Genomic DNA, 23,504 nt, shown 5'->3' on the forward strand with positions numbered 1-23,504 from the left:
ACTTCACTCCTAGTCTTTGCTAGTACATCCTGTTTGGTCTCCCTGAATCAAGCTCTCCTCTCTAGATCATGCTACATATGGAATCTAAGACAATCCCCTTGCTTTAATCATTTGTCTCTCTTGCTTGAAAACTTTCCATGGCTCTCCATCTCTCATACTGCAACTTTCAAACCCCTATAGCTGATAGTCAAGGTTTTTCAAAATCTTTCATTGCTTGCTAACCAGTTCTTTACAGCCAGACTGGTCTATGAAATCCTGAACACTCCTGCAGCCATGCCTTTGCCTACACTGAATGTTTTTTCCCCCTATTCAACAAATTATAGGTACTCTTTAAGTCCCAGCTAAAATTGTCGCTTATCCAATGCGGCTTTCCCTGAGCTCCATATCCCAGTGATTATAGGTTCTGGTGAAGTACAGTACCTAGAGTCTGTATCTGTTTTAGTACTTAATTATCACCTCCCTTTTAATGCATATTCTTTCTTTCTACCCATCACTGTCAGGTTCTGGAGACAATGTTTATACATCTGTGGCTCCCACAGCACTTAGCCCTGGGTTGTGCAAAAAATGGGTGTTATATTTAAAAAGTCAGAGGAAAAAGTTTTGGACATAACTGAGGGACCAAATAATAACAGTTAATATGCACACATACACTAGGCACATATAGAAGGGCTTTCCATGTATTAACTCATCTAAATCTCACAACAATCTTATGGGATGGTAATTACCACAATCCCCACTTTACAGATTAGGAAATTGAGTCACAAAGCTAATAAAAGACAGACCTGGGTTCAAACCCAGGCAGTCTAGCTCCAGAATCTTTACTAATAACCTGTGAAATGCGGATAGGGACATGTTACTATAAAGAAAATGGACTAAAAATGATAGGAAAATGGTAGAATAGAGGTTAAAGACTTAAATGATAGAACTAAAAAAAGCGGGTAAGGAAAAAGAATAAGGCAATTACAAGTAAAAGACTGGAGAAGAGAGAACAATATTAAGAAGGAAAAGGAAGACGAGGAATAGTTAACAAAACATAAAAACAGGACATCAGTCAGCACAGTTATGGAAATGAGGGGCCAGGAAGTCCTTGAGGAAAATGCTGCCAGGACAGGCAGGATACAGAGAACAAATGAAGAGAGGAGGTTCTTACAAGATAGTGAAGGTGCCATTGTGAGCGTTCGGCTCTGGCACGGGCACACTCTGGAGCTTCCGCTCTGAGCTGAGACCAACGCACGCCAGCGTCTTGTCTGTGCAGCTACAGAGCTCACATATGCTGTTTGTGGTGGTGTTCATCACCGAATTCTGAGTCAGTGAAGGAAAACCTGTCTCAGACGGCTCTAGACCTAAAGGTGGAGGTTTCGGGATCATGGTGAGCTCCAGGCCAACAGGTTCCACACTGACACTGGGCAAGTCTGAATCCTGAGGTTGATTCTGCCCCACAGCTGGAACTGTCACCTCATCATAGACTGGAGGTTGTGCTACAACTTCCTCAAAAGGGTCTGGAGGCCAAGCTGGAGACTCCTGCTGTGCTCGAGAAGATTCTGCCCCTTTAGAGGACTCTGGAGGCTGAGCTGGGGCTTCCTCCTGGACTGGAGACTTAGCCTCTTCAGGAGTGTAGGAAGGCTCAGCCAGGGCCACCTGCAGCTTTGCAGGGTTTTCATTTGCCTCCGGGGGCTCTGCAGGCTGAGATGAAGCCTCCTGCTTCAATGGAAGTGGTTCTAGCTCTTCAGGGTACTCTGGATGCTGATCCTGGGAATCCACCTGGGGAGAGAAAGATTCAGCCTCCTCAACTTTCTGTCCATGATGAATGGGGACACTTTTCTGGGAGAAAGCTTCAACTTCCACAGGGGCCTCTGGAGGCTGATGTGGGCCGCCCAGAAACTCTACAGGTAGCTTCTCCCTAGCATAGACAACACCCCTATTGGGAGCTAAATAATCATCCTGCAATTGTTCTAGACGTTTCTTTGCAAATCAGCCTGGAGTTCCAATGAGAACTTTGGTAAGCCGTCGATACTGAGCTACATCTTTCTTCAAGTTTGGAGGTGAAACAATAAACCTTGTTGGTTTTGAACTATCACTACCTAGAGGTGGAACAAGTATTTCAAATGACTGGTGTTCAGCCTGATCTACATTTATACTTTGAGTCTCAGTTTGAGTCAAGGAGGCAGATCTAGGACCTGATTCTGGTCTCAACTTACCAACGGAACCACCTCTGGGAGACTTTGATGCTGGCCACGCTTGTCCCAAAGATCTGGTCCTGGGGGCAGCTCTGCAGCTGAACCAGTGTACAGGAAAGGAACCACAGGATGCATCAGTTGTTGATGTGGATGGGGAAATTCAAGAGGGAGATTGGAGGGATCCGAAGACCAGGACTCGGTTGGCCCTGGGGGTCTGGGGGACAGCTGCACAGGGTCCAGGGCCCAACCCGGAGGCTGAGCTGCCTGGACCAGCAGCCACAATGGTAGCAACACAAGAAGCCACGGGGCCCAGAAACGCAGCCAGGACATGGCAGCAAAGGCTCCAGGGCACAATGAGCCAGAGGACCAGAGCAGCTCCCTTAAGCCAGAGCAGAACCATTATGACAGCTCTCTGATGCTCACATATCCTTAGTAACTGCGTGCCCCTCCCCTGCCTAGTCCCTCCCTTCATTTATGACACATTAGGGTCAGGCTGAGATTGGCTCCGCACCACCTAAGCAAGTCCTTTCTCAGAATCAGGGAGTCCAAGCGTCCCCTCCCCAGTCAAAGGCTACAGACACGTCCCTCCAGAACCCCCTTCCCACTGAGAGAGACAGGATTTGGGCTGCACATCTGGGTGGCCCTGGCTTCTGGCAGCCCAGGGATAGTGGCGGTTGGTTAAGAGAAGGGTAAGGGTGGAGGTGGTGCAGAGTTTCCCAAGGAAGCCACTGGGTCTGGCATCATGGGAAATTCAAAAGTGCTCCTCCAGTCCTGGCAACTGAACTCTTCCTCTTCAAAGCTAAAGTCTGAGACATTCTGCTTCCAAGAAAATTAGCTTACCTGCAAAACAAACACCTATTAAGGGGGTGGAGAGGGAAATACACTTTATAGTTATTCTAAAATGTTGTCATTTTCTTTAAACTCTCAGTATATCCATGTCTGATTGTTAATTCACCACTCTATTACATGAGGACTACCACTGAATCAGTGATGACTCCAAAATTGCTATAGGAAGGGCGCTGGGGGGTGAACAATCCATTCTGGGAAAGAGAGTCTGAAACCTCTTTCAGTGACTAGTGAATAGCCCTCTACATTGGTGTGAGAAACCCTCCACATCCCACCGTGGCTCATTAGCGCCACTAACCTACAAGACCACCACTGCTTCTCGGAGGTCTACCCTGTGTGCACACATGGAGAAGATACATAGGATGTTTAAGTCGGAATGGTTAAACGACTTTCTTGAAATAATGTAATCAGCACCCAGTTGCTTCTGTCACAGCGCTTTTTTATAATCTATTGTATTTCAGTCTTTGTTGCCTGGTACAACCTCTAGCATGTAAACACCAAGAGAGAAGGGGCTTCATCTTATTCCTAGTGTCTAGTACCTAGTAATGGCTTTTAAGTGGGGTTGATTCCCAACTGGCCTCATTTAGAAACGAACCTGTTGTTACAATCAGGTTTCTGAAATCTTTAGCATCAATACTGAATCCCTTTCTCACAAGAAGGTAGACTTCTTAAAGCCCAAACTTGGATAAGTTTGAAATATCCTTGACTGTTTTTTTAAAAACTGAATTTAGAATATTATTTTGCACAGAAACACTTCAAAGACTTTTTTCAGATCATAACCACTTTTTTTCTTTCTTGATTTCCTACCTTTCAAAACAAACTTCTCAAACGTTGGCATGAATTAAATACAGCTAACCCTTGAACAATGCAGGAGTTAGAGGTGTTAACCCCCATGCAATTGCAAATCAGTGTACAACTTTTGACTCTCCCAAAATTTAACTGCTAATAACCTATTGTTGACCATACCAGCAACATAGTCAATTAACACACACTTTGTCTTTGTATTATATAGTGTATTCTTACAGTAAAATGAATAGTTTCAATTTGTATCAAATCTCCAAAATCTTTTTCTAATATATTTATGAAGAAAAAAACCTACATATAAGTGGACCCAGGTAGTACAAACCTCTGCAATTCACAAAGGTCAACTGTGATCTAGCCCCAAGTTAAGCTCTCACTGACATGAAACACATTTTCTGGTCCTTTTTTTTTTTTTAACATCCTAGTGTAATACATTAGTATTTTGTTTCAGAAATTGCTTTGGAAACTTAATCCTTAATTCAGGGCATCCATATAATTAATTTATAGAAAGGTTCTTCAGCAACACATTTCATACACAATTCAAAAATACATCAAAAACCCCACTGTTATTCAACATAGTACTGGTGGCCCTAGCCACTGCAATTAGACAAAACAAAGAAATATAAGGAATCCAGATTGGTAAAGAGGAAGTTAACTGTCACTATTTGCAGATGACATGATATTGTACATAAAAAACCCTAAGGACTCCACTCCGAAACTACTAGAGCTAATATCGGAATTCAGCAAAGTTGCAGGATACAAAATTAACACACAGAAATCTGTGGCTTTCCTATACACTAACAATAAACTAATAGAAAGAGAAGTCAGAAAGACAATTCCATTCACAGTAGCATCAAAAAGAATAAAATACCTAGGAATAAACCTAACCAAGGAAGTGAAAGACCTATACCCTGAAAACTATAAGACACTCTGAAGAGAAATTAAAGAGGACACTAACAAATGGAAACTCATCCCATGCTCTTGGCCAGGAAGAATTAATATCGTCAAAATGGCCATCCTGCCCAAAGCAATATACAGATTTGATGCAATCTCTATCAAATTACCAACAGCTTTCTTCAATGAACTGGAACAAATAGTTCAAAAATTCATATGGAAACACCAAAGACCCCGAATAGCTAAAGCAATCCTGAGAAGGAAGAATAAAGTGGGGGGGATCTCACTCCACAACTTCAAGCTCTACTACAAAGCCACAGTAATCAAGACAATTTGGTACTGGCACAAGAACAGAGCCACAGACCAGTGGAACAGAATAGAGACTCCAAACATTAACCCAAACACATATGGTCAACTAATATTCGATAAAGGGGCCATGGACATACAATGGAGAAATGACAGTCTCTTCAACAGATGGTGCTGGCAAAACTGGACAGCTACATGTAAGAGAATGAAATTGGGTCACTGTCTAACCCCATGCACAAAAGTAAATTCGAAATGGATCCAAGACTTGAATGTAAGTCATGAAACCATAAAACTCTTAGAAAAAAACATAGGCAAAAATCTCTTAGACATAAACATGAGTGACCTCTTCTTGAACATATCTCCCCAGGCAAGGGAAACAAATGCAAAAATGAACAAACGGGACTATATCAAGCTGAAAAGCTTCTGTACAGCAAAGGACACCATCAGTAGAACTACAAGGTATCCTACAGTATGGGAGAATATATTCAAAAATGACAGATCCGATAAAGGCTTGACATCCAAAATATATAAGGAGCTCACGCACCTCAACAAACAAAAAGCAAATAATCCAATTAAAAAATGGGCAGAGGAGCTGAATAGACAGTTCTCTAAAGAAGAAATTCAGATGGCCAATAAACACATGAAAAGATGCTCCACATCGCTTGTCATCAGAGAAATGCGAATTAAAACCACAATGAGATATCATCTCACACCAGTAAGGATGGCTAACATCCAAAAGACAAAAAACAACAAATGTTGGCGAGGTTGTGGAGAAAGGGGAACCCTCCTACACTGCTGGTGGGAATGTAAATTAGTTCAACCATTATGGAAAGCAGTATGGAGGTTCCTCAAAATAGAAATACCATTTGACCCAGGAATTCCACTTCCAGGAATTTACCCCAAGAATGCAGCACTCCAGTTTGAAAAACTCAGATGCACCCCTATGTTTATCGCTGCACTATTTACAATAGCCAAGAAATCGAAGCAACCTAAATGTCCATCAGTAGATGATTGGATAAAGAAGATGTGGTACATATACACAATGGAATATTACGCAGCCCTAAGAAAAAAGAAATCCTACCATTTGCAACAACATGGATGGAGGTAGAGGGTATTATGCTCAGTGAAATAAGCCAGGCACAGAAAGACAAGTACCAAATGATCTCACTCGTATGTGGAGTTTAAGAACGAAGAAAACCTGAAGGAACAAAACAGCAGCACAATCACAGAACCCAAGAATGGACTAATAGTTACCAAAGGGAAAGAGACTGGGGAGGATGGGTGGGAAGGGAGCGATAAGGGCGGGAAGAAAAGAAAGGGGGCATTATGATTAGCATGTATAGTGTTGGGGGGGCATGGGGAGGGCTGTGCAACACAGAGAAGACAAGTAGTGATTCTATAGCATCTTACTATGTTGATGGACAGTGACTGTGAACGGGTATGTGGGGGGACTTCGTGAATGGGGGAGCCTAGTAAACATAATGTTTTTCATGTAATTGTAGATTAATGATACCAAAATAAAAAAATAAAAAAACAAAAAATAAATAAATAAATAAACTGGCTTACAGCATGAATTAGCACAGAAAAAAAAATACATCAAAAAGATCATCCATCATGATCAAGTGGGGTTCATCCCAGGGATGCAAGGATGGTACAACATTCAAAAATACATCAACATCATCAACCATATCAACAAAAAGAAGGACAAAAACCACATGACCATCTCCATAGATGCTGAAAAAGCATTTGACAAAATTAAACATCTATTCATGATAAAAGCTCTCAACAAAATGGGTATAGAGGGCAAGTAACTCAACATAATAAAGGCCATATATGACAAACCCACAGCCAACATTATACTTAACAGCAAGAAGCTGAAAGCTTTTCCTTTAAGATTGGGAACAAGAATGCCCACTCTCCCCACTTTTATTCAACATAGTTCTGGAGGTCCTAGCCATGGCTACCAGACAACACAAAGAAAAGAAGGCATCCAGATTGGCAAGGAAGAAATCAAACTGTCCCTGTTTACATATGACATGATACTGCACATAAAAAACCCTAAAGAATCCACTCCAAAACTACTAGACCTAATATTTGAATTCAGCAAAGTTGCGGGATACAAAATTAATACACAGAAATCTGTTACTTTCCTAGACACTAATGATGAACTAGCAGAAAGAGAAATCAGGAAAACAATTCCATTCAGAACAATATCAAAAAGAATAAAATACCTATGAATAAATCTAACCAAAGAAGTGAGAGACCTATACCCTGAGAACTATGGGACACTCTTAAGAGAAATTAAAGAGGACACTAATAAATGGAAATTTATCCAATGCTCTTGGCTAGGAAGAATTAATATTGTCAAAATGGCCATCCTGCCTAAAGCAATCTACAGATTCAGTGCAATCCCTATCAAAATACCTACAGCATTCTTCAATGAACTAGACCAAATAATTCTAAAATTCACATGGAACCACAAAAGATCCCGAATAGCCAAAGCAATACTGAGAAGGAAGAATAAAGCAGGGGAATTATGCTCCCCAACTTCAGGCTCTACTACAAAGCCACAGTAATCAAGACAATTTGGTACTGGCACAAGAACAGACCCATAGACCAGTGGAACAGAATAGAGAGTCCAGATACAAACCTAAGCATATATGGTCAATTAATATACGATAAAGGAGCCATGGATATACAATAGGGAAATGACAGCCTCTTCAACAGCTGGTGTTGGCAAAACTGGACAGCTACATGTAAGAGAATGAAACTGGATTATTGTCTAACCCCATACACAAAAGTAAACTCTAAATGGATCAAAGACCTGAATGTAAGTCATGAAACCATAACACTCTTAGACAAGAAAATAGGCAAAAGTCTCTGGGACATAAACATGAGCGACTTGTTCATGAACATATCTCCCCGGGCAAGGGAAACAAAAGCAAAAATGAACAATTGGAACTACATTCAACTAAAAAGCTTCTGTACAGCAAAGGACACCATCAGTAGAACTAAAAGACATCCTACAGTATGGGAGAATATATTCATAAATGACATATCTGATAAGGGGTTCACATCCAAATTATATAAAGAGCTCATGCATCTCAACAAACAAAAAGCAAAGAAGCCAATTAAAAAATGGGCAGAGGAGCTGAACAGACAGTTCTCCAAAGAAGAAATTCAGATGGCCGACAGGCACATGAAAAGATGCTCCACATCCCTAATCATCAGAGAAATGCAAATTAAAACTGCAATGAGATATCGCCTCACACCAGTGAGGATGGCCAACATCCACAAGACAAACAACAACAAATGCTGGCGAGGATGTGGAGAAAGGCGAACCCTCCTACACTGCTGGTGGGAATGTAAACTAGGTCAACTTTTGTGGAAAGCAGTATGGAGGTTCCTCAAAAAACTAAAAATAGAAATACTATTTGACCCGGGAATTCCACTCCTAGAAATTTACCCTAAGGATGCAGCAGCCCAGTTTGAAAAAGACATATGCATTCTTATGTTTATTGCAGTACTATTTACAATAGCCAAGATATGGAAGCAACCTAAGTGTCCATCAGTAGATGAATGGATAAAGAAGATATGGTACATATACACAATGGAATATTATTCAGTCACAAGAAGAAAACAAATCCTACCATTTGCAACAACATGGATGGAGCTAGAGGGTATTATGCTCAGTGAAATAAGCCAGGCAGAGAAAGACAAGTATCAAATGATTTCATTCATCTGTGGACTGCAACAACAAAGAAAAAACTGAAGGAACAAAACAGCGGCGGACTCACAGAACCCAAGAATGGGCTAACAGTTACCAAAGGGAAGGGATTGGGGAGGATGGGTGGGAAGGAAGGGATAAGGGGAATAAAGGCGGTTACAATCAGTACACATATGTTCTGCTGGTGGGACATGGGAAAGGCAGTATATACAGAGAAGACAAGTAATGATTCTATAGCATCTTACTGAGCTGATGGACAGTGACTGTAATGGGGTATGTGGGGGTGACTTGATAATAGGGGGAGTCTAGTAACCATAATGTTGTTCAAGTAATTGTATATTAACGATATCCAAAAAAAAATATTCTTAAGGTAACCAAAAATTGGTAACAACTAAAACCAATAGAATTCAGATTAAATTACTGAGTATTCATTATAAACATTTCATAGACTATGATGGAAGGTATGGTGAAATGTGGGGAAGGATAGATGATTGGCTACAAACTGGCCAAAAACTGATCAGTGCTCAAGCTGGGTGATAAGTACACTATTTTGTCTTTTATGTACTTTAAATTTTCTATAATGAAAAGCTTTAAAATGTGGACATATAAAAATCTACAATTTTTTAAAGCAGTTTAAAATAATAAGGGTGATATCTTTTAAAAAATTCTCTTAGCTCATTAGTTGGATTGGCAAACACTTATTATTTGTTGTAAATGTGCCTGATGTAGAAATACGATGGCAAACATGTAGCAAATAATGTAATGCAATTGCCTCCAAACATTTGCTCAACACCCTACCGAAAAATCTGAAACACCATGAACTCCCAGTGTATGTATACTTTCCTCTCCCTCTCCCATACTATATATATTTTTGTGTGTATATATATATGTACACATACATAAATTATATATCTAACCCTGAATGCATGCACATAACTTTCACCAGTAATATTGCAGCACATCGACTAAGCTTTATTTCATATAATCTATTCAATCATTCCATTTTTGCTGATCTCTCATCAGATATGGTTCATAAAATTCATCACTGACATCTTTAAAAACAAATCTAATGTAACTAAGGATGGGAGAAGTATAGGCTCTTAAGTTTTGTTGTTTCTTATGCTTACATTACAAATATGTTCAACCTATGGTTTCTTGCAGGAATTTTTAGAGCCAACTGTCCATTTTGTGAGGCTTTACTTTGTTAAAACCAGGAAATAGAGTTAACAAATGTATGTTATAAACATGAGTAAACTTCTATACTTTGTAAAGTTCTGAAAATTGGAGGGAGGATACCATTGTCAATTCATCTAGGCCCTGAAACTTGCACTTTGTCAGGATACCTCACTTACCATGCCTGGCATGAAATCAATCGTCATACAGAACAAGCTGCTAATCTCAATCAATACATCAGATATTAAGAGCACTTAATTTTGTATACAAGTAAACAGATTTTAATATTTTATTCCTTCACCCCAGTAGATTATTTTGAGTACAAGGCACTTTGAAGACCACTGGTCTAGTAAAATATATAAGTATTTGTTGACAAAAAAATAATGAATCAAGCAAGTGTTACAAGAGGAATAGTACTAGACGTTCTGGAGGGACACACAGAAGAGAAACCTAACTCACTGTGAGTGTGAGGACGTTGAACAATGGAAGTGATGTTGAATGGACACCTAAAGAATGGGTAAGAGATTGGATTGGGTGGGATAGAGTAAGAGAACATGGTGTTCCAAGCAGAACGAATAATGTATTACATATACAGCATTACAATAACAAACACAGCATATTTAAACTAATATATTAGTAGTCTAATATAGCTAGAGTGCAGTTTCTAGAGGTGTAGAGGTGGGATGGAATGGGTAGATAGTGATTCAGAGAAAAGTATGATGAGATAAGATTACAAAGCCATGTTTGCATTTTATCTGGAAGGCAATGGAGAGATAGGTGATGAAGATGTGTCGTAAAGAATCTGGCCTTGCCCAAAGAGAGGTCTGGCCTTTATCCCCAGGTACTGAGAGGTAATCTCTAAACCCTTGTAATTTCTGGACTTATATGATATCTGTGTTATTCATGGTAGGCCCCTAAGATCACATGGTATCAGCCTGACCTCTGGGGAGGGGAGACTGGAAACTAAGTTCAACAAATCAATTAATAAGTCCCACTAAAAACTCTGGACACCAAAGCTCAGGTAAGCTTCTTGGGCTGACAATACTCCATGTATACTGCCACACATGCATTCCGAGTGGGTAACACATCTCTGAGGACAATGGAAGCTTCACATTTGAAACCCTCCTAGACTGAGCCCCATCAATCTCTTCCTTTGGCTGGTTCCAAGTGGTATCTTTTCCCAATAATGAACTACCGTATCTGTTCGTATAATAGCTTTGAGTGAGTTCTGTAAGTCTCTCTAGTGAATTATCAAATTTGGGGATGGTTTTAGAAACTCCCAAATTTATTACTGGTATCGGAAGTGATGGGGGTCTTGTGTGGACTCTTTCCTCAAACTCTGTAATTGGACCCTACCTCCTTGTAACTGGGGTCAGAAGTCTTGAGCAGACATGGCAGAATGGAAGACTGTACCTTTAACCTTGCAGTTTGACTACCTCTGAGTAAGGAGTAAATATATTTAAGCAATGGGTGACGGACAATCTACATAATCCAGATTCTAGAAAAACCACGTTGGCTAGACTAGGGAGAATATATTGAAGATAAGACTGGCAAGAGATGACAGTGAGAGTGGGAAAGGAGAAAGACGTATTTATGAGATATTTACAAGGCAAAATTGACTGGATGTGACGGGTGAGGAGATCAGGGATGGACCCACCGAAGGAGCATCGGGTCTCAGTTTTGTTTGTTACAGGAGACACAGGCAGTTGGAACATTGAATTCAGTTTTGGGCAGTTTAAGAAGCATTTTAGATATCTACGTAGAGCCATTCCATCAGCAGTCAAAGCAGGGATGAGATAAGAGTTGGGAGCCATTAACATAACTACAGTAACCAAAGTCACAGGAGATACTGATATCCACTACAGACAAATAAGTCATCCAAACTGGAAAAAGCCAAGGACCAAACATCAATATGAAAGGATAGGCAACGTGCTAAAAGGGACAGAGAAGTGGCAGACTGAGAGGTAGGAGAAAAAGTTCAAAAGTATGGTTAACACTGAGTGGTTGGCATTTTCTTCTTTTTGCTAATAGGAATTTTCTCCACTTTTTATAGTGAACACTAAAGTTTTTAATAAAAAAGGTGTAGGTTTAAGTGAGTGACATGTAACTTGCATCCATGTATTTTTCCATTTATATATGTACAAGTGAGATGAAGTTTGTAACAGTTTTCTCACTTATGTTAAAGACATTAATGATTCACATAATTCAATAAAACTGAATTATTACTGTCTATAATCAATGTTTTTCTTTTCTGAGGTATTTTTTAAAAGCCTACCCTCATTACTACTGTAAGCCATCTAAAACCACTTAACTTTGCCAGACTACTGGGATATCTGTATCGCCTTGAAAAGTTTAACCCAGACTAAATGACAGATTTAGGGGAAAACTGCTCTAAAAATTTAATGACATAGAGCTCTAGTAAAGACTTCAGAATATGTGTTTCTTCTGGATTAAAAAAGATTTATCCCCAGTATAGTATAGAAAAATAAAACACAAAATGGACAGATGCAACCTATCCAAGTAACCTCGTATTCACATCTGCTGTTAAGATGGGTTATAAATTTTTTATCTGCCAATTATGTCAAAGCTATAAAATACATCAGCTCCATCTTTCTAAAGAGATTCTCTGATTAATCTCAGAAATTCTAGTATGTCACTAGAAAATATTCAATCTCTTGGGGGACATTCAAGTTTAGATAAAGGTGTAAAACATGGCTTTTTATACGAAATGTTCCAAATTATTGCAACTTTCAATTGACAATAGACTAATTTAGTAAAAACAATTATAAAGTTTTGATTCTTAAGGTTTAATAAACTGAAACAAAATTGTTTATACGATCCTTTAAAAGTATTTATAGCCTACAACAGAGGTCTTTCTCATTCAAGGTGATTTTTGCCATTTTTGAATTATTATTTTTCTTTCAAAACATCACATGTTGTTTTTATCTACTAGGTAAGTAGCTTACATATTTCCCATTTTTAAGCCTAAAAGCAAAAACTTACCCCAAATACTGCTTTCAGAAACTTTTAAGTTACTAATTATAACTATATTTTGTTATATAACTACAAAAGGATTAGTTTTGTCCATTTGATCCTTTACTTACCTAAGTAACTGGTTATCTCAAGCTAGTTCCTGAACTGAGTTTACCAAAATGAACTCCGTAAAATAAAGAGCTTGGACAGAAAAGTTATCTATCTCTACAGTGTCTTCCAGTATTGATTCTTGTGACTAAGTGATATGATTTTCTTTATAAATAACAAAATAACTAAAAGTGTTAAAAAGTACTTTCTTTTTTTACTCTAAGGGTTTTTTTGTTTTGGTTTGGTTTTTTGGTTTTCTTAACCGGTTAAAGATACTTTACATAAATAAGCCAGCCATTTTATATCTGAATAAAAATACATTAATAGCTATTGCACAGAACACAGTATAAATGATGAATTCTCTGATTTAAGGTGAAATAATGTTTTTCAACTTTAAGTTTGCTAGTTTTACTTCAAATCCAAACTTCTCTTTTCAATTGGCCACTTTATCATTTGAATACTTTTTCTAGTTTATATGGGTATTGAAATTAAAACTACTTCCTTTCCATATGGAAAAGCACACATCTACTTATTATCATCTTCATATACATTCCAGTTTTTAAAAAACCTTGAAAGGCAAATGTTCATGGTGGTTCTAAACCAATGACTTTTTAAAATGGGCATTCACTAATGTTTAAATGTGGGTTTCTTTAATTCTGTAACTGCATTTGTAAAGATCAGAATTGTCAAAACAGAATTAGTCGGATGCTGAGATAAATTCTTCCACTTTGGTAAACATTTCCATTCTATTTAAAGCAGGAAGTTTTAAGTGTCTTTATAAATACTGTTTAAAAATGACCTAACCCTTTTCCTATGACAGTTTGGGTTACAAACACTAGGAAGAAGAAATACTCTTAAGATGTTAATACTGTTTTACCTCTGGGTGGTGGTATTACATGCCATTTTTTACATTTCCCAAAAGCATTATTACAAGTAAGCGGAATGTATTTCAAAATTAGATTTTGAAAAGCTTATGAAGCGTGGGACATCAACACAATCCACTTCTGCAAGAGAAATGTTAAATGCCTTTTTCCTAACCACAAGCTAGGGAAACATTCTACCAGGAAGAATGTTTTGACTGGGTGTCTGCTAGGTTAGATGAAGTTTCTTTTCCGGGCCTTTCTTAGGCTTTTGAGAAAATCCAAGAAGCGAGTTTTAACTTACTTGCAGTGAATCTTGTAGCAGTAAACTTTTTGGAAGGCCAGAGAAACACCTTTCATTACAACTATCCGCTGAATGGCAACACTCTCAGGTTTACCAATGTTTTCAGACTTGTTCATACTCTCCTCTGTCTCTCATTATTTCAGAACAATTTCATTTAGAATGAAACGCAATTATAAACCGTTTCTACTTCAAGCCCATAAAAAGCAGAACTGGCATCAAAGGCAAAGAAAGCCTTCATCTTTCTATTTTAGACTTTCACTTGTGTAGCTAAACTAAACCATCTGCTTTCTCTCCCCTACCCCATCTACTTAAAGGACTGAAAATACTGCGCCTAATTGCAATTTATCAAACCAGTCTGACTTTGCCACTTTAACGAACTGCCACTCTTTCACCGGAAGGCTCGCTTGTAAAATTTTGCTTCCCATTCCCTCCCAATTCCTCCCCACCTGCCTCAATTGTGAACTATCAATATCTTTAAGACCCCAGACTTCCGTGTATTAAGCCATCTAAAGAGCTCTTCACTTTCAACGCTGAGCGCCTGACGGAAAAGCTACTCCAGCCTCCCCCCTTGTGGACACGGGGCCGTTAGTATCACCACTGCTGCGGTCACGCAGAAGAAGGCACCTGGCAGCTCAGCCTAGGAAGGAGTCGCGTCTCTCCGCCACCAAACAAGGGGCTCAGATGGAGGACAGACAGACCCAGTGGGAGGAAACCTCCCAGAGGAAGAGGGGGAGCTCTCAGCCTGGAGGGGGACCTTCTGAGGCACGAAGGGGAAAGGCTGCGTGAAGCGGAGCAAGAAGTGGGCGGCCGAGGGCGACCGAGAAGGGGCCGGGAGCCGGGGTCGGGGAGGAGGCGCGGCGCCCGGCAGGCGGGGCAGCTCGCCGCCCTCGGCCGAGTCCGAGCAGCGGGGCTCGCGGGTGCGCGGGCAAGAGCGGGAGAGAGCGGTCGGGGCCGCGGGCGCCGCGGCGGGGACAGCGGGCCCACCCCGGCCGAGCCCCGCTACTTAACTATTTGTAGAGCTGCTGCAGGCACAGGTCCAGGCTCTCGCCCTCCGCCTCCTCGCGGGTAATGTGGTCCGACAGCGGCCGCGGGAGCGGCGGCACAGGCGGCAGCTGGGGCTGCGGCGGCGGCGGCTGCACGGCCGGCTGCCCCCGGGGTGTCGCCACCGCCCCCTCGCCCTCCGCCGCCGCCTCCTTACCGGGCTCAGGGTCTCGCTCCTGCTCTTGTTCCCACTCCACCGTCGCAGCTCCCGCGGCCGCCTGCTCCACGCGGTCCTCGGCCGCAGCCTCGGCCGCTTCGGCGGCTACCAGCTCGGGTTCGGGCTCCGGCTCCGGCCCCGGCTCGCCGCCGCCGCCGGGTCCGCGAAACGCCCAGGAAGAGCTCCAGGAAGCGCCGGTAAGTTTTGTCCTCAGGACTGCAGACGGCCATCGCGGCTTGTGCCCCAGGGTCGACCGGGAAGTGGGTGGGGGGAAGCCCGGGAACGGGGAAGCCTGGGAAGGGGGAAGCCCGGGAAGGGGAGGGGGCTGCTCTCGAGGTCCGGGGTCCCGCAAGGGCGGTGAACCGCCGCAGCGGCACGAGCGATCAGCACCAGACTGCCTGGAGAGGGCTCCCGCAAGCGTGCGCGCCGCCGAGCGCAGACGTGCGCGACCCGGGGGCGGGGCGGGGCTGGGGCGGGGCGGAGCGCTCCCCCCAGGTCGGGTCTGGTGGGAAATTTGGTGGCAGGGTCCCGCGGCGGCCCACCCTCTAACCCAACGGAGGCTCAGCCCACGCTGCCTAGAGAGCGTCACGATAGCAACCGGCTCTACAGAAGAATTTCAGGGTCCCTCCCGTCGAGTTCGCAGAGTCGAAAGGACACGCGCCCTTCGCACGCTCTCCAACTCTGAACGTCTTTATTGTATGGATAGCATGGCTTCAAGCGGCTCCGGGCGAACTAAGACGTCTCCAAGTGTAGCTGTTGCTTTCCACTCGGATTGGATTTACCTCAGTTTTCCTTAGCGGTTCCTACCTTGCTTTGGCGTCCTGATCTGTTGGAATGCACCACAGTGTCAATTCCTTTTGCTGTTGACACTAATAAGCAGTGGGAGTCGGGGCATCAAACACTACCAAGTGGTAGGTTCCTTTGGGTACATTCTCCCATTTAATTCTGTGACGAAGTGGTGTTTTACACATTTCTCAGAAAAATGTAACAGGATTATGTCCTTGCTTCAAACTGTCAAATCTACCAGCCAGGGCAAGGGAATTAGAACCCAGGTTGTTAGCCTTTAAAGCCTTCAGATCTTTGTCCTTCACTGTCATCAGCCTCTGAAGATTCCACAGGGAGATACGTCTAGAAGCCTTGTTTTTATACGGCTTTATAATTTACAATTCTTACAATAGCGCCTCAAGGTATAAGACATTACCATGACTCCATTTTATAGATGAGGGCAGTCAGCGAGATATTGTAACTTTGCTCAAGGTCACACACAAGTGATGCAACAAGGACTAAATCCAGGCCTTTTCATTAATTTTCCAGCACACCAAAGGTATTAATTTTCCAGCGCACCAAAGCACCCTGTTTAATCTTTGCATAATACACATACTTTATTATGTAACATGTATTTTCTTGTACATTTTGGTTGCTCTTCTTCCCCACCCCCCCAAGCCTCCTTTCTTTCTTAGATTGAAACTAAAATGACTTTAAATTATTCTAATTTTCTTACCAAACTCCACACAAACCTATTATTTTGAAGCCTCACTTAGGGGGGTGAGGGAGAGAGAAGCTGTGTTGTCATACAGCTGTATAGATGAGAGCATCATTACTGCATACTGCCATGTCCATGACAAGAGGTAATTCAGCAAAAACAGTGATTCCTTCTTTAGTTTGAAAAACATGTTTACAAATTACCCACCTCATCCTCTCCATCTCTCCATTTATGGTTTTTGGGTTTCAGTTGGATTTAGGGTCTGAAATATACCATTTCTAGTCAGTTATTAATGGCAGAAGGAGCCTCCCAGCCAACTGTTTTCACATAATACTGTATTCTACATCCCTCATCTGATACTGTTATTTTAAAATTAAGTGGGTTGAACTCAATGGATGTTACGGCATCATGTAAAATAGACATCCATTCTCTCTCCTAGCTTGAGATGAAATAATACGATAGAAAATGTATAGTGAATGCACATGAGTTCTCTACAACTATTTATTTTTGTCTCAAAGGTAAATGGAAAGACCCAGGACATAAGTCTGTTTCCAGACAAGCTAAATGTATTTATACACGTTTTGTTTAAAACATCACCAGTATAAAGCAATTTCTCTGAGATGCCTAGAAAGTCTTTAAACTCATTTGCCTTTGTTTTCAATCCACCTGTTCATTTCCATTTCAGAATTTCTAGAAAAGACTGACAAAACTTCTAATGTTGCAAACCTAAATGTCCACAATTCCACCAACTATTTAATATCTCACAGTTTGACGTGATGGTATTTGGTTCAAGAGTACATAGCTGCCAATTGTAATGATTTCCATTAAGCTACGCCTTCCTACTTTGCAGTTGCCTCCCTCATCTAGGTGACATTTATTTGTGACATTAATTTATGACTCAACCCACATACCAAAGGGAAGTGTTACATGTTGGGGAAACATTATTACTAAGAGCAAAAGAACAAGCCCACACCTCTATATAACTGTAAATGAGAGATGTATTTGCTTATATTAATAAAGATATTCCTACACAGAAGATCAATGTGGACCATATTGCATCCTTTTGAGACAGTAGCTTTGCCAGAAGGGTGCTGAGAACAGTGCTGGGATCTCAGAGCAGCTGTGTAGGATGATTTTGCTATTGTCAAGAAGTGTTTTTCATCATTATTTTGCATTGCCTTACTTTCCTTTTCAGTCCTTCTCCTCTTACACTTCCCTAATCCCTTTTCTGACTACCTATTAAAAATACTGAGCTATGGAAAGCGTATATATGAGAGGTATTTAAATTTTGAGTTTTTTTCCTCATAAGAATTGTTCTCCCTGTAGCCCGTACCTATTTGGAGGAAATGCACAATGTCCTTTCATGCACACTCATGGTAATGATGATATGTATAAGATTAAAAAGAATTATTGAGTTTAGCAGTTTCTTATCATATGACCCAGCAATTCCTCTACTAGATATTTACCCACAAGAAATGAAAATATGCCCACCAAACACATACACACAAAAAGACCTTGTACAAAAATGTTCATAAGTTTGATTTATAATAGCTCAAACTTGGCAATAAACCAAATGTCCATCAATAGGTAAATGGATAAAAAAATTTTGGGTATTCATTCATATAATGTACTGAGCTAGAAAAAGAAATGAAATACTGATAAATACAACATAAATGAATCTCAAAAATATACTGAGTGAAAAAAAATCCAGGCACAATGGTACATACTATACGATTCCATGTATATGAAATTCTAGAACAGGCAAAAACTAATCTGTAGTGATGGAAAGCAGATTGGAACTGAGGTGGGTGGGGGATTCATGGCAAAGGAGTAAGAGGGAACTTCCTGGTGTGATTTAAACATTCTATGTCTTCACTGGGTGGTTACATAGGTAGATTCATTTGTCAAAAATTATCAAAGTCTACATTTTAGCTAAGTGTCCTGTAAGTAAATTTTAACTCAACACAATTGATGATACAAGCTAAAAACAAGTGATTACTGTATTAGTCGCTGCCCTATTTGTGCTCATAGCCATTCCTGCTCCCTTGCTCTGCTCTGTACTGCAGGGGAGCTGACCCTTTCAGGCTGTATTCACCAGATTCCTTGACAACTGACACCCAGCTGTGATTTGCCCATTGAGAGGCACTGGCAGGAAATAAGGTGGGAAGGAAGAAGAAAGGCTAGGGCCTTCCTTCCCTGTCCCCAGCCTCAGTTCTACTGCCTGCTGCATCTCCTTTGTAGCTTTGCTCCCCCAAATATGTCCACTGGGTTTCCAGCTTTTTTGCCTGTGATACCAGCTGCTGAGTTCCAGAAACATCATCTTCCATTGCCTGCTATGGACTGAATATCTGTGTTCTCCTAAAATTCTTATGTTGAAATCCTAACCTCCAAGGTAACAGTATTAAGAGGTGGGGTGCTGGGGAGGTGATTAGGTCATGAGGGCAGGGCCCTCATGAATGGAATTAGTGTCCTTAAAAAAAAGGTCCAAGAGAGACCCCTCTCAGAGCCCTTCTTGCATGTGAGGACACCGTAAAGAGACAGCTGTGAATCAGACACTGAATCTGCCAGAGTCCTGATCTTGGACCTCTCAGCCTCCAAAACTGTGAGAAATAAGCTCCTATTGTTTATAAGCCACTCCGTTCTTGGTATTTTTGTTCCAGCAGCCCAAATGGACTAAGTTCTGCCTCTTCTTCCCTTCTGGCATTTTAAGCTCTTCTAGTGCTTGTGTAACCAATTCCCTGTATGTATTCTATTCTCTCTTTCTTATAACTGGATCTTGATTGATACAATAACAAATAATGCTCTAAGGACTTATAAAATGGGATATATACATATATATATATATATATATATATATATATATATAAACTATAAATGGATTAAGCTGACATTAAAGCAAGTTTAAGTCTTCAAAGGTACTACCAGAACACTGAGCCTACTTGAAGTTAGCAGTAAATTATTTCCTAGAATTGTAGTAACTGCACTAGTGTGGAAAAGGATTTAATAATACAGGTAACTGTTGAACCACTGTGTTGTACCCTTGAAATCAATATAAGATTGTATATTGATACTTCAATTTAAAAAAATTATTTCCTAGAATTAAAAGCCACAGATAGGTTATAAGAGGCTGAAAGGGAGGAAGGGAAGGATGAGTAGGTGGAACACAGGGAATTTTTAGGGCAGCAAAAACCATTCTGTATGATACTAAAATGTGGCTATCATGAGATATTTGTCAAAACCTACAGGATATACAACATAGAGTGAACCCTTATGTAAACTATGTAGTTTAGCTAATAATAATGTATCAATATTAGCTCATCAATTATAACAAAGGTACCTCACTACTGTAAGATTATTAATAATTGGGGAAACTGGTTGTGGGAAGAGCGCATATAAGGGAACACTCAGTCCTTTCAACTCTTTTACTTATAAATCTAAAACGGTTCTTAAAAAGTCTACTAACTTATAGATAATAAAATATTTAATTTATGGTGAATAGGTGCTATAACTAAGAAAAATCTATTCTCAATTTACCTCTGGTTAGTACTTGCTTGGTTATGCAAGTCTAGAACATTCTGTCTATTTTAAAGCGTGACTGTTTTCTCTCTTTGTAGGCAAAAAACAAATATGTCCAAAAAAAGGCCTCACTTCTGTTATTGCTAATTGCAGTAACAATTTATAGATTTGGAGGTGATACCAAAACTAAGATGATACCAAAAAATATAATAAAACATTTTTTATTTTTGAGTAACTGCAAAGTGTATATATATTACATAAAATCTGATCTAGAGCCAAGCCTAGGCCTAATGATGATTATTAAATTGCAAATATAAAAAACTGTGATTTTTCAGTCATATTTTAAAAATTGAAAGAAAGGATAACTGATACATAAGTACTTTTTAAGATAGTGATTCAGTTGCATTGTCAAACTGACTAGTAGGGAACAGAGTCCCTGACAACTGAAAAAACTCGGCACACAGAAATGTTTTCGAAGAACCTCCTCTTCCTTTCTCTTGTAGCCTAGCTACATCTTCTACAACCTAGATAAATTATGTAACTTTAAAATCATCTCCATTTGCCAAGAATGGTACTGCTATATTAATTTTTATTCCTTTTTTATTGCTGGCGAATATGGTCATATTACAACAGTCCAAAGCTGTCAAAATTAAAATTCACATCAGGTAATAACAGACCCAGATGCACTAGCACTAGTTCAACAGCTTAAAAAAGAAGTGCCCCAAACAGGTTCTAACTTTCTTTCCTAATGTTTTCACCATTACTGATAATAATCTTTGTTTTTACCTGGCATAGTTGAGGAGACAAAAAGAATTTTAACTTATGATGACATGTTTATAAAAGAGGAAAAAGGCAGAAGTTGATGGTAATTTCTGATGAAGATACTACAAATGACTAATGTGTGGTATGCTCCTTCTATAATTTTGGTTCTTCTAAAATAAATTGACTTTATTTAAAAAATCCACTTCAATATTTGCCATGTTTTCACCTTATAAAAAACAAAAAGTGCTTTGTGGGGGTAAAAATCTATATTATTATCATCTAGTTTTTAATTCCTTTATGTATACATTCTTTATAAATATATATATTTACTTTGAATACATGCAAGAATTGAGAGTAATATTGATCATGCTCTGTCTTAGGCAGCAGATGCCCATTACCCACTCTGGAGCATTCGTCAAAAAATCCAATTGCTTTTTTAAATGAAAAGGAAGCAGGCAGCTACATAGGAAAACTCTTCACAAAGGTGTCTTCTGCGCTCAGATCATACTGAACACTTTACTCTTTGTTGAGTGTGGAACTGATGGAATTGAGCCACAATGACATTTGTGACTAGAAGGGAAGATGGAAAAGATTCCATTAACCTAGAGTGCTGTAACATATGGTAATCATAGGTGGTAGAATAGCTATGTTGGACAAAGGTAGAAGTAACTAAGCCATGCGGCACAGACATTATCAATTACCACACACGGTAACCATGCTGACACAATGTGTCTTCTCCAGAAAGGAAGGAATTTGGGCATAGGAAGTGGTTTGTTGCCTTAGGAAAGAGTGATCTACAAATGAGGGATCTGGCACCAATATAGCACAGCTGTTTCCAGTACTTCTGCAGGTTGACAACTATTAAGATTTGATGAATCTCCATGTACTTTAATAACAGAACAATACATTGCAGTTATGTGTGCAAAGGCAGCAAATCAAAATATGCAAAATAAATTTGGGTTCTTCAGATATACAATTATATTTTTAAAATGGCTTTTTAAAATTGTAACATAAAATTCTGGAATTTTGTATCTCTGGAAATATGTGCCAATAATTTTCATGATTCTTTAAGGTATAAGGCCTATGGGCATGGGAAAATGTTCAAGATTAAATCTAAGCTGTACTGGGAGATGAAATTAATACAATTTGTTCCAAGTATTGGCAAAAATACTGAATTTGAAAGGAACATGATGAAAACTGTGTTTTAAGAAAACGTAATATACATTCTTTCAGATGAGTGCAGGGTGGATCGAAGAAGAGAAATGGAAGGCTGAACGATCAGCTGGGCAATGGGAGAGGACAAGATGCAGAAGAGAATGGTGTCGGTGGGAATGAAGATGAACAGAAGTAGCTAAAAGACACTAAGACAGGTGGAAGGTGTCTGAAGACACAACCTGGGAAGTCCTGGCAACCCACCTAGAGAGGCTCTCATGTGGCTCTCCTCCCTCTCTCTTGCTGCATGACAAACTACCTCAAAATGTAATGGCTAACACAAAAACCATTTTGCTTATTTTGCAACTCTCTAGGTTGACTGGGCTCAGCTAAGTGGTTCTTATTTGCAGGTCTCATGATGCTGCAGTTACAGCAGTTGTTCAGGGATAAAGTCATCTGAAGGCTCAAGTGCGCTACATGTCCAGGTGACTCACTCACATTGTAATTTATTTATATTGAAAAATTTGAGTGGATCAGTAACTGATATGTAAATTGTGTTCAAGATATTAATTTGATTGTGTTGCCAAACTGGTAGTAGCAGCTAGCTGTTAGACTGAGAGCTCAGCCCCAGCTGTTGATGTTAATGCCCACACAAAACATCTCTAACATGATGGCCTCAGGGTACTCAGACTTCTTACCTGGTGGCTCAGGATTCCAAGAACGAGTGTTCCAGTGAATAAGGCAGAAGGGATATAACCTTCTGTGACCTGCTGTCCTAAGTCAATAGCATTACTTGCATGGGACTCTGTTGGTCAAAGCAGTGACAGACCCATTCAGGTTCAAAAGGAAGGGGCATGTCGTACCCCACCACCTCCTGATGGGAGAAGTGTGAAAGAATCTGTTCTAAAACTACCATAGTGACATTTACCTGCATGAATTTATGAGAAAGTTTCGCAACTTGAACTTGGAAGCTCTTTAGTTTGAGTGTTTCAAACTTAATTACATGGAGGGATATCCACTAAAAAAGCTCTTAAGAAACTGATATATAAAAATCACAATGATGGGGGTGGGGCATGGGTGAAATAGGGAAAGGGGAAAAAATTAGTGTGAATGTTTGATATCTTGATCTGGGTGATGGTTACCTGAGTGTATACACATGTCAAAATGCACTGAGCTGTACAGTAAGATTTGCATTGTATGTACCTCAAAAAAAATTTTAATGAA

The 23,504-nt window shown here is 40.1% G+C and overlaps 1 protein-coding gene across 3 annotated transcripts in view; it reads right to left on the reverse strand.

Annotated features, from left to right (window-relative positions):
- Positions 1-15,448, reverse strand: part of LOC140849094 (leucine-rich repeat-containing protein 37A-like) — a 45,582-nt gene extending 30,134 nt beyond the window's left edge. For 2 of the 3 annotated variants that reach the window (XR_012130659.1, XM_073235340.1), the window contains exons 1-2: positions 2,199-3,363; positions 1,151-1,761 (exon numbers count right to left, since the gene is read on the reverse strand). Coding sequence is in view for 2 of the 3 variants with exons in the window: in XM_073235340.1 (XP_073091441.1) it covers positions 1,151-1,761; positions 2,199-2,507 (920 nt within the window). In the remaining variant the exon portion in view is untranslated. Of the gene's footprint in view, positions 1-1,150; positions 1,762-2,198; positions 3,364-15,367 lie in introns of those variants that run through there. The other variant, XM_073235341.1, reaches the window with a different exon arrangement.
- Between the last annotated feature and the right edge of the window lie 8,056 nt (positions 15,449-23,504).

The sequence above is a fragment of the Manis javanica genome, chromosome 4, assembly GCF_040802235.1.
Source record: "Manis javanica isolate MJ-LG chromosome 4, MJ_LKY, whole genome shotgun sequence".
NCBI lineage: Eukaryota > Metazoa > Chordata > Mammalia > Pholidota > Manidae > Manis > Manis javanica.